This window comes from Oncorhynchus mykiss, chromosome 2 (assembly GCF_057628025.1).
Source record: "Oncorhynchus mykiss isolate SJ-2025 chromosome 2, ASM5762802v1, whole genome shotgun sequence".
Taxonomy (NCBI): domain Eukaryota; kingdom Metazoa; phylum Chordata; class Actinopteri; order Salmoniformes; family Salmonidae; genus Oncorhynchus; species Oncorhynchus mykiss.
In genome coordinates, this window is record NC_143023.1 from 11100971 (window position 1) to 11118252 (window position 17282).

At 47.1% G+C, this 17282-nt stretch overlaps 1 protein-coding gene across 14 annotated transcripts in view; it reads left to right on the forward strand.

Moving 5' to 3' along the window:
• Positions 1 to 17282, forward strand: part of LOC110507293 (focal adhesion kinase 1) — a 149110-nt gene that overhangs the window by 50162 nt on the left and 81666 nt on the right. For all 14 annotated transcript variants that reach the window (XR_016484031.1, XR_016484033.1, XR_016484029.1 and 11 more), the window contains 3 exons: positions 4775 to 4862; positions 8938 to 9017; positions 9152 to 9214. Coding sequence is in view for 8 of the 14 variants with exons in the window: in XM_090188521.1 (XP_090044647.1) it covers positions 4775 to 4862; positions 8938 to 9017; positions 9152 to 9214 (231 nt within the window). In the remaining 6 variants the exon portion in view is untranslated. The remainder of the gene's footprint in view (positions 1 to 4774; positions 4863 to 8937; positions 9018 to 9151; positions 9215 to 17282) is intronic.

Here is a 17282-nt window from a genome sequence, read left to right on the forward strand (position 1 = left end):
GCATGTGTGGGTGGTGGAACTAATAGGTTGGATAAGGTATAGTGAGCAGGACTAGAGGCTCTACAGTGAAATAAGCCAATAAACACTAACCAGAACAGCAATGGACAAGACATATTGACATTAAGGAGAGGCATGCTTAGTCGAGTGATCAAAAGGGTCCAGTGAGTGGAGAGGTTGGTTTAGGGTCACGGCGATTTAGACAGCTAGCCAAGCCAACCGGTAGCAAGCTAGCATAGGTTGGAGTCTGTTGTTAGCCACCTCTTGCGTTCGGTCAGTAGATTAGTGGGGTTCCGTGTGGTAGAGGGGATTAATCCAAATCACACAACAACAAAAATAAGAACAATAGATATAGTTATAGAGGCCCGAGAAGAAAACATAATAATTCAAATAAATAAATTGTCCGATTGTCTATTCAGATAGCAGCCGGAAAGACAGCTAACGGTTAGCGGGCCGCAGATGGGCGTTCCGGTAACGTCGCGACAGAGGAGCCAGCCGGATCTCCTTCAGGTAGATAACGTCGGCAGTCCGGTTGTGAAGGCCCGGTGGGGCTCCGCGTAGGCAGTGAAACGGGTCCGGATAGGTGACTGCAGCCCAGGAGTGAATGATGGAACTCAGGCGTGATTGACGGAGCTGGCTAGCACCGGAACAATCGATGTTTGCTCCGGAATCGACGAAAGCCGACTGTCACACGGATAGCAGCTAGCTAGCTGTGAGATCCGGGTATGAATGTCCAGAGAGCAGTTGAAATCCAGGGACATGGAGAGAAAAATTGGTCCGGTATGTTCCGTTCCGAGCCGCGCTGCGCCGTACAAAACTGGCGATAGATTTTCGATAGATTTTCGAACTAAAGGACAGCCGATGACCACAAACCGTGGTTAGCTTCTGATTAGCTTCTGGGCTAGCTCCTGGCTAGCTTCTGGCTAGTTTCTGGCCAGCCTCCTGGAGTTTCTGGCTAGCTTCCTGAAGGATTGCAGATCTGAGGTAAATAATACTTTTTTATAAATATAAATTGGTGAGGCTGGTTGCAGGAGAGTGTTTAGAAGATGAGTTGATGGAAAATAAAAATAAAATGTATGTGAAAAAAGTTGTAAATATATATATATACAGGACACGACAAGACGAGGACAAAAGACGTCTGAACTGCTATGCGATCTTGGATGAGGTATGCATGCATATTGGCTCCATGTAATTCTGCTTTAATATAAATATTCAAACACTTCCTATGAATACCATCATCATAATGCATTATAAGCACATGTACAGCACCTTATGAGCTTTGCATAACTTAATTCATAACTCAATTATGTGAGTAAGCCATCCAGGCTACAGCCTTGCCCCTTGAAATGCTTGACCATGCTTAAACTGTCTAACTAGTGCTCACTAGCTAAAATGGCAGATATCCTAGGCCTGTTTTTTGGAAGAGAAAATATGGGAACGAATTTGGTTGTTTTAATGGATTCAGACCAGTGGCAAAGCCAAGGGGCTAAAGTATGTCACGGATAGAAGTGACCTTGTTACCAGGGAGATGTGTGCAGTCTATGTCATTGCAAGGCGCTTGGTTATTTAATCAATGTAGTAAGGGGATGAAATCAGGACTTTATGTGCCTTGTATTTTCAAATGTAAACCCACTGATGGGGGAATTGGGCAGAGTTGCAACGGAACCGAAAATCAATTGTTGCCATCCTGTTAGTTGGGCCGAGTGGCCTTGAATTTCCTTCCAATCTGCCTGCATAAATCATGGTTCCTCAGAAGCAGGCTGAAAACCCTTCATATGACGTTCCAGTGTAATTAGGCTTCTATAGGCTGAGATACAGGCTTCCTCCGGTCTCATCACTGTTATTGGAAGGGAAATTAGACTACAATGAGAGATTCACTGACAAAGTCAACTGAGAGTGTTGAGGAGGAGAGTAATTAGAGAGGACTGAACTATCTGTTGATGTGATCTCAGTGTTTGATGTTGGAGCCTAATGCTGATAGATTCCCTTCTACTCCTGACTGAGTGAAGATATGGAGAGAGAAATGCCATATCAGAGATCGCAGAGCAATGTCTAGACAGCTTTTATTTGGGTGATATTTCAGACTGTACTCCCCCTCACCTCTGCTTCCTTCACGGCCAGACAGGGCAGTGTGTTGACATGGGAGGTAAAGGACGAGATTTAGAACTGTATCCAGCCTTCCTCTAACATACACTACTGTTCTCTGGGCAGGTTGCTTCTCACTCACCTTATTATAACTCTGTGTCTGTGTGTGCTTGTGTGTGTGCTTGTGTGTGTGCTTGCGTGCATGTGTGCATGCGTCTCTTCAATTCTGAAATGTGTCCAGCTGGAAGAATACATTTGAATAATGTAGCAGGCCTAGATAGATGTTCCCAAAGAATAAAAACATGACAGCAGGCGTTTCATGACTCAGTTTAAACCCTGGCCACCTGTCCTCAGAATTCTATATGAATCCCAACTGTGCTGCTCACAAATCAAGATGGAACGTAACTGTTCTGTGAATGTGAATGTTCTAAGAATACTCAATGATACAATACGTTCTACCTCGCGGAAGAACCTGTTCTGTTCCTAAGCAGCATTGTATTTGCATAGGACGGTAGGAGCTACCATTGAACACAGTGAGATAATGCATGCTTTATACTGTAGACCACAACCACCACAGCAGAGCTCATTCTGTCTGTCCCCACCTCGTCTCAGTCAGGCATCAGTGCAGAAGTAATGGAGATAAATAATACAGAGGAAATGAAGTGACTGTGTGCTGTTGTTAGTGGTTCTCTGCTGAAGTTAGCTCAGGGGATACTCAGTGACTGTGTGCTGTTGTTAGTGGTTCTCTGCTGAAGTTAGCTCAGGGGATACTCAGTGACTGTGTGCTGTTGTTAGTGGTTCTCTGCTGAAGTTAGCTCAGGGGATACTCAGTGACTGTGTGCTGTTGTTAGTGGTTCTCTGCTGAAGTTAGCTCAGGGGATACTCAGTGACTGTGTGCTGTTGTTAGTGGTTCTCTGCTGAAGTTAGCTCAGGGGATACTCAGTGACTGTGTGCTGTTGTTAGTGGTTCTCTGCTGAAGTTAGCTCAGGGGATACTCAGTGACTGTGTGCTGTTGTTAGTGCTGCTCATTCATTATGAAATAGTCTCTTTATTCAGCCTTAATTCCTTCTAGCGATAGAATAAGCCCTGTATCGTCAGTAATAGCAAAAATCAAACACCATTCAGATGCTGTAGTTGTTTAACACAGGAAGTAGACCTATTGCAGTGTCCATTCAGATGCTGTAGTTGTTTAACACAGGAAGTAGACCTATTGCAGTGTCCATTCAGATGCTGTAGTTGTTTAACACAGGAAGTAGACCTATTGAAGTGTCCATTCAGATGCTGTAGTTGTTTAACACAGGAAGTAGACCTATTGCAGTGTTCATTCAGATGCTGTAGTTGTTTAACACAGGAAGTAGACCTATTGCAGTGTCCATTTGTTACATTTCTGTTGTTTAGAGCCTTTCAATGCCTGCATCCCAAATGGTTCCATGTTACCTTTAAAGTGCACTACTTTTGACCAGGGCCTGTAGGGGCTATATAGGAAACAGGGTGACCATTTGGGACACATCCAGTGTCAGATCACATGCTATGTGTCTCATTAGCCTTGCATTCCTCACGAGGCTGTACAAGGCCGTTGAAAGGAAGAATGGATAATGGATGGATATCTGTGTGTGTGTGTGGGGGGGGAGGGGGGGGGGAGGGGGGGGGTGACCTCGTCTCAATGCTTTCATGCCATGGAGCCTGTTACTGCTTGTCTTTCTGTGTCTCTGTTGTTGAGCTGGTGAATGGTACGTAGGTTGCACAATAAAAGCAAGCGATTGATACATTAGGAGAAAATGATCCTAATTGACCTCATTGTCAAAGGGAAATTTATCTTGAACATTGGCTCTCGCAGTCGTATCAATAGCATGTTCATCGAAGAAACATTCTAGAACACTGGTTCAATGGAAGTGTTGACAGACCAGCAGACACTCTAAAATACTCATTCAATACCCATGACACTGTCCTCAAGCCATTCGTACAGACATCAAATTAATGACTTGCCTTTTACACATAGAATCTCAATGTACTGAGTCATGTACCTTCCACTGGCTGCTGTTCTATTATCTCTCTCTGGTGTAGATCACAGCTGAGTAGAAAACACCAGAACTACAAATACCATCTGATCTGACAGAGCCAGGAAAGCTTTTCTCTAGCCAGAGACTTTGTAATTACAAGGAACAGGCTTAGAACAGAGTTTGAACAAGCAGCTATTTCAAGCAGTTCAGTAGTTTATTTCACCTTGTAGGTTGATCAGAAAGCTGTGGCTGGATGTTATAGTTATTCCAGGAATGATCATTGAGGTCTCTCCCTGCCAAAGGTAATGATGATGATGTCTCGATGATGTCTATGCCTATATAGGGCACTACTTTTGACCAGGGCCCATAAGGTTCTGGTCAAACGTAGTGCACTATGTAGGTAATAGGGTGCCATTTGGGACGCAGCCTCAGTCTCACTGATCTCTTTGATAAGTTCCATATGAAAGGATCCACTGGGAAAGTACAGAATAATGACAACGTGCTGACTTGTACCATACAGCTTCCACATTCACAGCGCTGTATAATAACACACAGAGGTTGTTAGATATCAAAACAGCATTCTGTCTGTCCTAACTCTTCTGTTTCAATGTGTTCCTTTGGAACCTTGTTTCTGAGTTGTCCTTCGTCCTCGTTTGCATCGAGCTAACCGTATGGCATTTCTTTCTCCACAGGTATGAGCTACGGATACGCTACTTGCCAAAAGGATTCTTGAACCATTTTTCAGAAGATAAACCTACACTGAACTACTTCTACCATCAGGTGAGGAAAGAAACCATATTCAGATTGAGTTGGGACTGTCAGGTGTGGACAGAAACCATATTCAGATTGAGTTAGGACTGTCAGGTGTGGACAGAAACCATATTCAGATTGAGTTAGGACTGTCAGGTGTGGACAGAAACCATATTCAGATTGAGTTATGACTGTCAGGTGTGGACAGAAACCATATTCAGATTGAGTTGGGACTGTCAGGTGTGGACAAAAACCATATTCAGATTGAGTTATGACTGTCAGGTGTGGACAGAAACCATATTCAGATTGAGTTATGACTGTCAGGTGTGGACAGAAACCATATTCAGATTGAGTTGGGACTGTCAGGTGTGGACAGAAACCATATTCAGATTGAGTTATGACTGTCAGGTGTGGACAGAAACCATATTCAGATTGAGTTATGACTGTCAGGTGTGGACAGAAACCATATTCAGATTGAGTTATGACTGTCAGGTGTGGACAGAAACCATATTCAGATTGAGTTGGAACTGTCAGGTGTGGACAGAAACCATATTCAGATTGAGTTGGGACTGTCAGGTGTGGACATAAACCATATTCAGATTGAGTTGGGACTGTCAGGTGTGGACAGAAACCATATTCAGATTGAGTTGGGACTGTCAGGTGAGGACATAAACCATATTCAGATTGAGTTATGACTGTCAGGTGTGGACAGAAACCATATTCAGATTGAGTTGGGACTGTCAGGTGTGGACATAAACCATATTCAGATTGAGTTATGACTGTCAGGTGTGGACAGAAACCATATTCAGATTGAGTTGGGACTGTCAGGTGTGGACAGAAACCATATTCAGATTGAGTTGGGACTGTCAGGTGTGGACAGAAACCATATTCAGATTGAGTTGGGACTGTCAGGTGTGGACAGAAACCATATTCAGATTGAGTTGGAACTGTCAGGTGTGGACAGAAACCATATTCATATTGAGTTGGGACTGTCAGGTGTGGACAGAAACCATATTCAGATTGAGTTATGACTGTCAGGTGTGGACAGAAACCATATTCATATTGAGTTGGGACTGTCAGGTGTGGACAGAAACCATATTCATATTGAGTTGGGACTGTCAGGTGTGGACAGAAACCATATTCATATTGAGTTGGGACTGTCAGGTGTGGACAGAAACCATATTCATATTGAGTTGGGACTGTCAGGTGTGGACAGAAACCATATTCAGATTGAGTTGGGACTGTCAGGTGTGGACAGAAACCATATTCATATTGAGTTGGGACTGTCAGGTGTGGACAGAAACCATATTCAGATTGAGTTGGGACTGTCAGGTGTGGACAGAAACCATATTCAGATTGAGTTGGAACTGTCAGGTGTGGACAGAAACCATATTCAGATTGAGTTGGGACTGTCAGGTGTGGACAGAAACCATATTCAGATTGAGTTATGACTGTCAGGTGAGGACATAAACCATATTCAGATTGAGTTATGACTGTCAGGTGTGGACAGAAACCATATTCAGATTGAGTTATGACTGTCAGGTGTGGACAGAAACCATATTCAGATTGAGTTATGACTGTCAGGTGACGACAGAAACCATATTCAGATTGAGTTGGGACTGTCAGGTGTGGACATAAACCATATTCAGATTGAGTTATGACTGTCAGGTGTGGACAGAAACCATATTCAGATTGAGTTATGACTGTCAGGTGACGACAGAAACCATATTCAGATTGAGTTGGGACTGTCAGGTGAGGACAGAAACCATATTCAGATTGAGTTATGACTGTCAGGTGTGGACAGAAACCATATTCAGATTGAGTTATGACTGTCAGGTGTGGACAGAAACCATATTCATATTGAGTTGGGACTGGCAGGTGAGGACATAAACCATATTCAGATTGAGTTATGACTGTCAGGTGTGGACAGAAACCATATTCAGATTGAGTTGGGACTGTCAGGTGAGGACAGAAACCATATTCAGATTGAGTTGGGACTGTCAGGTGTGGACAGAAACCATATTCAGATTGAGTTATGACTGTCAGGTGTGGACAGAAACCATATTCATATTGAGTTGGGACTGGCAGGTGTGGACAGAAACCATTCAGTGTTCTTCCCTCTCTGTTTATCAGAGAAATACACTGTTGTGTATTATGATTTGTTTCACAACAGGTAGAGGACAATGTGTGACAAAGTCAGCTGGCTGTACTTAAAATGGCTGAAGGCTATATAAACTCTGTTAAATAGCTTTTGGTGACATTGAAACGGCCCTGCTGGGGTGGTACGGTGTGACTGAGAGTGTGTTATATTGCTGTCTGGGCTGCTGGCCAGAGGTTCCTAGAGAATAAACCCACCAGAAAGTCCCAACAGCTAAAAGCTGTGTGTGGCTACAGTCTGGTAGCATCACCTGCTGGGTGATATGAATGGCAGCCCTCACCGGCTGGGTGATACAAACGGCAGCCATCCCCTGCTGGGTGATACGAACGGCAGCCATCCCCTGCTGGGTGAAACGAACTGCAGCCATCCCCTGCTGGGTGTTAGGAACGACAGCCATCCCCTGCTGAGTGATACGAACGGCAGCCATCCCCTGCTGGGTGATACGAACGGCAGCCATCACCTGTTGGGTGTTAGGAACGGCAGCCATCCCCTGCTGGGTGATACGAACGGCAACCATCACCTGCTGGGTGATACGAACGGCAGCCATCCCCTGCTGGGTGATACGAACGGCAGCCATCACCTGCTGGGTGATACTAACTGCAGCCATCCCCTGCTGGGTGATACGAACGGCAGCCATCCCCTGCTGGGTGATACAAATGGCAGCCATCCCCTGCTGGGTGATATGAATGGCAGCCATCCCCTGCTGGGTGATACGAACGGCAGCCATCCCCTGCTGGGTGATACGAACGGCAGCCATCCCCTGCTGGGTGATATGAATGGCAGCCATCCCCTGCTGGTGATACGAACGGCAGCCATCCCCTGCTGGGTGTTAGGAACGGCAGCGATTCAACATATAGAACCACCTAGAAATGAATAGACATTGATGGCTGGTGTTCTGGTCAGAGGTGATAGGACGGCCACCTGCTGGGTGTTAGGAACGGCAGCGATTCAACATATAGAACCACCTAGAAATGAATAGACATTGATGGCTGGTGTTCTGGTCAGAGGTGATAGGACGGCCACCTGCTGCTGTTAAATACAAGCTTTGGTGTTTTCTCTCTTAGAGATCTGAGGTAGCCTCAAGTCTCGTGGCTCATTAAAGTCCATGTGAGCTGGACCCATCAGCTGCAGCTCAGTCAGACTAACTAATTCATAATATAATCATATAATATATGCCATTTAGGAGACGATTTTATCCAAGCGACTTACGCATGGGTGATCCAGGGAATCGAACCCGCTATCCTGGCATTGCTTTACCAGCTGAGCATCTGATGACATCCACAAGTAACTGAGGACCTCTTTCCATCTACCTGTTGCTGTCTTACAATAGATTCACAATGCTCTCTACACTACCTGTCACTACTTTAGTAGTTCTCTTTGTCATAGAGAATGACTGTGATGATGTTTCTCAGGTCAAAAGTGACTACATGTTGTCATGGAGAATGACTGTGATGATGTTTCTCAGGTCAAGAATGACTACATGTTGTCATGGAGAATGACTGTGATGATGTTTCTCAGTTCAAGAGTGACTACATGGAGAATGACTGTGATGATGTTTCTCAGGTCAAGAGTGACTACATGGAGAATGACTGTGATGATGTTTCTCAGGTCAAGAGTGACTACATGTTGTCATGGAGAATGACTGTGATGATGTTTCTCAGGTCAAGAGTGACTACATGGAGAATGACTGTGATGATGTTTCTCAGGTCAAGAGTGACTACATGGAGAATGACTGTGATGATGTTTCTCAGGTCAAGAGTGACTACATGTTGTCATGGAGAATGACTGTGATGATGTTTCTCAGGTCAAGAGTGACTACATGGAGAATGACTGTGATGATGTTTCTCAGGTCAAGAGTGACTACATGGAGAATGACTGTGATGATGTTTCTCAGGTCAAGCGTGACAACATGTTGTCATGGAGAATGACTGTGATGATGTTTCTCAGGTCAAGAGTGACTACATGTTGGAGGTAGCTGATCGAGTCGACCAAGACATTGCACTTAAATTGGGCTGCCTTGAAATCAGGTGAGTTCTATTTTAAATACTTGATATTTGATATCTTATAAACAGTGAATTCATGTACTCGTCCAATATTCCATAATTAGATAAACATTTTGACAACTCACAAATTGTTTATTATCTTTTGTTTTCTGTTACAGGAGATTTTTTAGGGAAATGCGAGGAAATGCCCTGGATAAGAAATCAAATTATGAATTATTAGAGTAAGTGATTATTTTACTTAAAGACCTAGTGCAGTCAAAAACTAGATTTTACTTGTGTTTTATATATATTTTCACACTATGAGGCTGGAATAATACTGTGAAGTTGTGAAAATGATGATAATGTCCTTTTAGTGTAAGAGCTGTTTGAAAAGACTGCAATTTCAGCCTGTTTTGGTGGGATGGAGTTTTGACCTGCCTGCTGACATCACCAGGCGGTAAATTAGTTAATAGACCAATAAGAAAGAGAGTTCCAAACCTCTCTGCCCATAACTGCTTGTTTTCAGTTTCCCCCTCCACACTCAGACCACTCAAAGACAGTCCTAGCAAAATTCTTGCTTGAGAAATTGCTATTTGCGAAGAAGATATTTTTGTTTATTTTTGACAATTTTAGTTGAAAACAATTCCAGCACTTAATTGTTACATACAAATGATTTATATTGAGATTTTAAAAAATGGCTGCATTGGACTTTTAGAAATTATGTATTTCTGTAGTAACAACATACACATAATTATCTTAACACTATCTATGAACAGAGATCCTACAATTCACCTCTATGAGCCTGTGCTGTGCTGAGCCTTTCATCGTGTGTGTCCTCTCTCCTGCATCTCAGTGCTAGAGTTGTCACTACAGACACCCTGGTTCGATTCCAGGCTGTATCACATCCGACCGTGATTGGGAGTCCTGTAGGGTGGAGCACAATTGACCCAGCGTCATCCGTGTTAGGGTTTGGCTGGTGTAGGCCGTCATTGTAAATAAGAATTAGTTCCTAACTGACTTGCCTAGTAAAATAAAGGTTAAATAAATAAAATAAAGTGGAACTGACAGCATTTTAGCAACATGACATCTTATTAAAATCTCTTCATATACACCCCAAGGAAGAATAAAAAACGATATGAGGGGGAAAGTCAGTGCATCCCGAATGGAAGCAGCAAACAATGTACCAGGCCAGCTGTGATTTACAACCTGATAGCAATATTTTCTGAAATGTATTGGTGAATGATATTAATCTTGCATTGAACTGCATTAATCTATTCTGCAACAATGCCTTAATGTATGCCATGGAACGCTGAGTCAAGTAGAACCTATTTTTAAAACCTCTTATGAAATGTATTTTGTAGTATAAACTGGGAATTTGATGATGTTGAGTGATATTATGATTGTCTGTTTGTTTCATATCTGCAAAGCAGTTAAAACGCTATTAGTTCCAATTTAACTGAGCAGCTTCACACTGTCACCACCGGTTACGACAGAATCCTGTCTCTGGCTTATTCACAACAACTAGGTCAAATCTTCAGATTGCATCTATCAGCCACAGCGTGTAGGCTATGGCTACTGTACGTCCCAAGTGGCACACTGTTCCTTACATAGTGTGCTACTTTTGTCTCACTATGTAAGGCACTATAGGGAATACCGTGCTAGCCTATATCAGGAGCTAGTTTTATGTTCCTCATTGGAGCACGGTGGTGGAGGAGGAGGTGAAAGGCCCGTGGTGACTTTATGTTCCTCATTGGAGCACGGTGGTGGTGGAGGAGGTGAAAGGCCCGTGGTGACTTTATGTTCCTCATTGGAGCACGGTGGTTGTGGAGGAGGTGAAAGGTTGTTGGTGACTTTATGTTCCTCATTGGAGCACGGTGGTGGAGGAGGAGGTGAAAGGTTGTTGGTGACTTTATGTTCCTCATTGGAGCACGGTGGTGGTGGAGGTGAAAGGTCGTTGGTGACTTTATGTTCCTCATTGGAGCACGGTGGTGGATGAGGAGGTGAAAGGTCGTTGGTGACTTTATGTTCCTCATTGGAGCACGGTGGTGGAGGAGGTGAAAGGTCGTTGGTGACTTTATGTTCCTCATTGGAGCACGGTGGTGGTGGAGGTGAAAGGCCGTTGGTGACTTTATGTTCCTCATTGGAGCACGGTGGTGGAGGTGAAAGGCCGTTGGTGACTTTATGTTCCTCATTGGAGTACGGTGGTGGTGGAGGAGGTGAAAGGTAGTTGGTAACTTTATGTTCCTCATTGGAGCACGGTGGTGGTGGAGGAGGTGAAAGGCCCTTGGTGACTTTATGTTCCTCATTGGAGCACGGTGGTGGTGGAGGTGAAAGGCCCTTGGTGACTTTATGTTCCTCATTGGAGCACGGTGGTGGAGGAGGAGGTGAAAGGTCGTTGGTGACTTTATGTTCCTCATTGGAGCACGGTGGTGGTGGAGGTGAAAGGTCGTTGGTGACTTTATGTTCCTCATTGGAGCACGGTGGTGGAGGTGAAAGGCCGTTGGTGACTTTATGTTCCTCATTGGAGTACGGTGGTTGTGGAGGAGGTGAAAGGTCGTTGGTAACTTTATGTTCCTCATTGGAGCACGGTGGTGGTGGAGGAGGTGAAAGGCCCTTGGTGACTTTATGTTCCTCATTGGAGCACGGTGGTGGTGGAGGTGAAAGGCCCTTGGTGACTTTATGTTCCTCATTGGAGCACGGTGGTGGAGGAGGAGGTGAAAGGTCGTTGGTGACTTTATGTTCCTCATTGGAGCACGCTGGTGGTGGAGGTGAAAGGTCGTTGGTGACTTTATGTTCCTCATTGGAGCACGGTGGTGGTGGAGGTGAAAGGCCGTTGGTGACTTTATGTTCCTCATTGGAGCACGGTGGTGGAGGTGAAAGGCCGTTGGTGACTTTATGTTCCTCATTGGAGTACGGTGGTGGTGGAGGAGGTGAAAGGTCGTTGGTGACTTTATGTTCCTCATTGGAGCATGGTGGTGGTGGAGGAGGTGAAAGGCCCTTGGTGACTTTATGTTCCTCATTGGAGCACGGTGGAGGAGGAGGAGGTGAAAGGCCCTTGGTGACTTTATGTTCCTCATTGGAGCACGGTGGTGGAGGAGGAGGTGAAAGGTCGTTGGTGACTTTATGTTCCTCATTGGAGCACGGTGGTGGTGGAGGTGAAAGGCCCTTGGTGACTTTATGTTCCTCATTGGAGCACGGTGGAGGAGGAGGAGGTGAAAGGCCGTTGGTGACTTTATGTTCCTCATTGGAGCACGGTGGAGGAGGAGGAGGTGAAAGGCCCTTGGTGACTTTATGTTCCTCATTGGAGCACGGTGGAGGAGGAGGAGGTGAAAGGCCCTTGGTGACTTTATGTTCCTCATTGGAGCACGGTGGAGGAGGAGGAGGTGAAAGGCCCTTGGTGACTTTATGTTCCTCATTGGAGCACGGTGGAGGAGGAGGAGGTGAAAGGCCCTTGGTGACTTTATGTTCCTCATTGGAGCACGGTGGAGGAGGAGGAGGTGAAAGGCCCTTGGTGACTTTATGTTCCTCATTGGAGCACGGTGGAGGAGGAGGAGGTGAAAGGCCCTTGGTGACTTTATGTTCCTCATTGGAGCACGGTGGAGGAGGAGGAGGTGAAAGGCCCTTGGTGACTTTATGTTCCTCATTGGAGCACGGTGGAGGAGGAGGAGGTGAAAGGCCCTTGGTGACTTTATGTTCCTCATTGGAGCACGGTGGTTGTGGTGGAGGAGAAAGGCCCTTGGTGACTTTATGTTCCTCATTGGAGCACGGTGGAGGAGGAGGAGGTGAAAGGCCGTTGGTGACTTTATGTTCCTCATTGGAGCACGGTGGAGGAGGAGGAGGTGAAAGGCCCTTGGTGACTTTATGTTCCTCATTGGAGCATGGTGGTGGTGGAGGAGGTGAAAGGCCCTTGGTGACTTTATGTTCCTCATTGGAGCACGGTGGTGGTGGAGGTGAAAGGCCCTTGGTGACTTTATGTTCCTCATTGGAGCACGGTGGAGGAGGAGGTGAAAGGCCCTTGGTGACTTTATGTTCCTCATTGGAGCACGGTGGAGGAGGAGGAGGGGAAAGGCCCTTGGTGACTTTATGTTCCTCATTGGAGCACGGTGGAGGAGGAGGAGGTGAAAGGCCCTTGGTGACTTTATGTTCCTCATTGGAGCACGGTGGTTGTGGAGGAGGTGAAAGGCCCTTGGTGACTTTATGTTCCTCATTGGAGCACAGTGGAGGAGGAGGAGGTGAAAGGCCCTTGGTGACTTTATGTTCCTCATTGGAGCACGGTGGAGGAGGAGGAGGTGAAAGGCCCTTGGTGACTTTATGTTCCTCATTGGAGCACGGTGGAGGAGGAGGAGGTGAAAGGCCCTTGGTGACTTTATGTTCCTCATTGGAGCACGGTGGAGGAGGAGGAGGTGAAAGGCCCTTGGTGACTTTATGTTCCTCATTGGAGCACGGTGGTGGAGGAGGAGGTGAAAGGTCGTTGGTGACTTTATGTTCCTCATTGGAGCACAGTGGAGGAGGAGGAGGTGAAAGGCCCTTGGTGACTTTATGTTCCTCATTGGAGCACAGTGGAGGAGGAGGAGGTGAAAGGCCCTTGGTGACTTTATGTTCCTCATTGGAGCACGGTGGAGGAGGAGGAGGTGAAAGGCCCTTGGTGACTTTATGTTCCTCATTGGAGCATGGGGGTTGTGGAGGAGGTGAAAGGCCATTGGTGACTTTATGTTCCTCATTGGAGCACGGTGGTGGAGGAGGAGGTGAAAGGTCGTTGGTGACTTTATGTTCCTCATTGGAGCACGGTGGTTGTGGAGGAGGTGAAAGGTTGTTGGTGACTTTATGTTCCTCATTGGAGCACGGTGGTGGAGGAGGAGGTGAAAGGTTGTTGGTGACTTTATGTTCCTCATTGGAGCACGGTGGTGGTGGAGGTGAAAGGTTGTTGGTGACTTTATGTTCCTCATTGGAGCACGGTGGTGGATGAGGAGGTGAAAGGTCGTTGGTGACTTTATGTTCCTCATTGGAGCACGGTGGTGGAGGAGGTGAAAGGTCGTTGGTGACTTTATGTTCCTCATTGGAGCACGGTGGTGGTGGAGGTGAAAGGCCGTTGGTGACTTTATGTTCCTCATTGGAGCACGGTGGTGGAGGTGAAAGGCCGTTGGTGACTTTATGTTCCTCATTGGAGTACGGTGGTGGTGGAGGAGGTGAAAGGTAGTTGGTAACTTTATGTTCCTCATTGGAGCACGGTGGTGGTGGAGGAGGTGAAAGGCCCTTGGTGACTTTATGTTCCTCATTGGAGCACGGTGGTGGTGGAGGTGAAAGGCCCTTGGTGACTTTATGTTCCTCATTGGAGCACGGTGGTGGAGGAGGAGGTGAAAGGTCGTTGGTGACTTTATGTTCCTCATTGGAGCACGGTGGTGGTGGAGGTGAAAGGTCGTTGGTGACTTTATGTTCCTCATTGGAGCACGGTGGTGGTGGAGGTGAAAGGCCGTTGGTGACTTTATGTTCCTCATTGGAGCACGGTGGTGGAGGTGAAAGGCCGTTGGTGACTTTATGTTCCTCATTGGAGTACGGTGGTTGTGGAGGAGGTGAAAGGTCGTTGGTAACTTTATGTTCCTCATTGGAGCACGGTGGTGGTGGAGGAGGTGAAAGGCCCTTGGTGACTTTATGTTCCTCATTGGAGCACGGTGGTGGTGGAGGTGAAAGGCCCTTGGTGACTTTATGTTCCTCATTGGAGCACGGTGGTGGAGGAGGAGGTGAAAGGTCGTTGGTGACTTTATGTTCCTCATTGGAGCACGGTGGTGGTGGAGGTGAAAGGTCGTTGGTGACTTTATGTTCCTCATTGGAGCACGGTGGTGGTGGAGGTGAAAGGCCGTTGGTGACTTTATGTTCCTCATTGGAGCACGGTGGTGGAGGTGAAAGGCCGTTGGTGACTTTATGTTCCTCATTGGAGTACGGTGGTGGTGGAGGAGGTGAAAGGTCGTTGGTGACTTTATGTTCCTCATTGGAGCATGGTGGTGGTGGAGGAGGTGAAAGGCCCTTGGTGACTTTATGTTCCTCATTGGAGCACGGTGGAGGAGGAGGAGGTGAAAGGCCCTTGGTGACTTTATGTTCCTCATTGGAGCACGGTGGTGGAGGAGGAGGTGAAAGGTCGTTGGTGACTTTATGTTCCTCATTGGAGCACGGTGGTGGTGGAGGTGAAAGGCCCTTGGTGACTTTATGTTCCTCATTGGAGCACGGTGGAGGAGGAGGAGGTGAAAGGCCGTTGGTGACTTTATGTTCCTCATTGGAGCACGGTGGAGGAGGAGGAGGTGAAAGGCCCTTGGTGACTTTATGTTCCTCATTGGAGCACGGTGGAGGAGGAGGAGGTGAAAGGCCCTTGGTGACTTTATGTTCCTCATTGGAGCACGGTGGAGGAGGAGGAGGTGAAAGGCCCTTGGTGACTTTATGTTCCTCATTGGAGCACGGTGGAAGAGGAGGAGGTGAAAGGCCCTTGGTGACTTTATGTTCCTCATTGGAGCACGGTGGAGGAGGAGGAGGTGAAAGGCCCTTGGTGACTTTATGTTCCTCATTGGAGCACGGTGGAGGAGGAGGAGGTGAAAGGCCCTTGGTGACTTTATGTTCCTCATTGGAGCACGGTGGAGGAGGAGGAGGTGAAAGGCCCTTGGTGACTTTATGTTCCTCATTGGAGCACGGTGGAGGAGGAGGAGGTGAAAGGCCCTTGGTGACTTTATGTTCCTCATTGGAGCACGGTGGTTGTGGTGGAGGAGAAAGGCCCTTGGTGACTTTATGTTCCTCATTGGAGCACGGTGGAGGAGGAGGAGGTGAAAGGCCGTTGGTGACTTTATGTTCCTCATTGGAGCACGGTGGAGGAGGAGGAGGTGAAAGGCCCTTGGTGACTTTATGTTCCTCATTGGAGCATGGTGGTGGTGGAGGAGGTGAAAGGCCCTTGGTGACTTTATGTTCCTCATTGGAGCACGGTGGTGGTGGAGGTGAAAGGCCCTTGGTGACTTTATGTTCCTCATTGGAGCACGGTGGAGGAGGAGGTGAAAGGCCCTTGGTGACTTTATGTTCCTCATTGGAGCACGGTGGAGGAGGAGGAGGGGAAAGGCCCTTGGTGACTTTATGTTCCTCATTGGAGCACGGTGGAGGAGGAGGAGGTGAAAGGCCCTTGGTGACTTTATGTTCCTCATTGGAGCACGGTGGTTGTGGAGGAGGTGAAAGGCCCTTGGTGACTTTATGTTCCTCATTGGAGCACAGTGGAGGAGGAGGAGGTGAAAGGCCCTTGGTGACTTTATGTTCCTCATTGGAGCACGGTGGAGGAGGAGGAGGTGAAAGGCCCTTGGTGACTTTATGTTCCTCATTGGAGCACGGTGGAGGAGGAGGAGGTGAAAGGCCCTTGGTGACTTTATGTTCCTCATTGGAGCACGGTGGAGGAGGAGGAGGTGAAAGGCCCTTGGTGACTTTATGTTCCTCATTGGAGCACGGTGGTGGAGGAGGAGGTGAAAGGTCGTTGGTGACTTTATGTTCCTCATTGGAGCACAGTGGAGGAGGAGGAGGTGAAAGGCCCTTGGTGACTTTATGTTCCTCATTGGAGCACAGTGGAGGAGGAGGAGGTGAAAGGCCCTTGGTGACTTTATGTTCCTCATTGGAGCACGGTGGAGGAGGAGGAGGTGAAAGGCCCTTGGTGACTTTATGTTCCTCATTGGAGCACGGTGGAGGAGGAGGAGGTGAAAGGCCCTTGGTGACTTTATGTTCCTCATTGGAGCACGGTGGAGGAGGAGGAGGTGAAAGGCCCTTGGTGACTTTATGTTCCTCATTGGAGCACGGTGGAGGAGGAGGAGGTGAAAGGCCCTTGGTGACTTTATGTTCCTCATTAGAGCACGGTGGTGGAGGAGGAGGAGAAAGGCCCTTGGTGACTTTATGTTCCTCATTGGAGCATGGTGGTGGTGGAGGAGGTGAAAGGCCGTTGGTGACTTTATGTTCCTCATTGGAGCATGGTGGTGGTGGAGGTGAAAGGCCCTTGGTGACTTTATGTTCCTCATTGGAGCATGGTGGTGGTGGAGGTGAAAGGCCCTTGGTGACTTTATGTTCCTCATTGGAGCATGGTGGAGGAGGAGGAGGTGAAAGGCCCTTGGTGACTTTATGTTCCTCATTGGAGCATGGTGGTGGAGGAGGAGGTGAAAGGCCCTTGGTGACTTTATGTTCCTCATTGGAGCATGGTGGTGGAGGAGGAGGTGAAAGGCCCTTGGTGACTTTATGTTCCTCATTGGAGCATGGTGGTGGAGGAGGAGGTGAAAGGCCCTTGGTGACTTTATGTTCCTCATT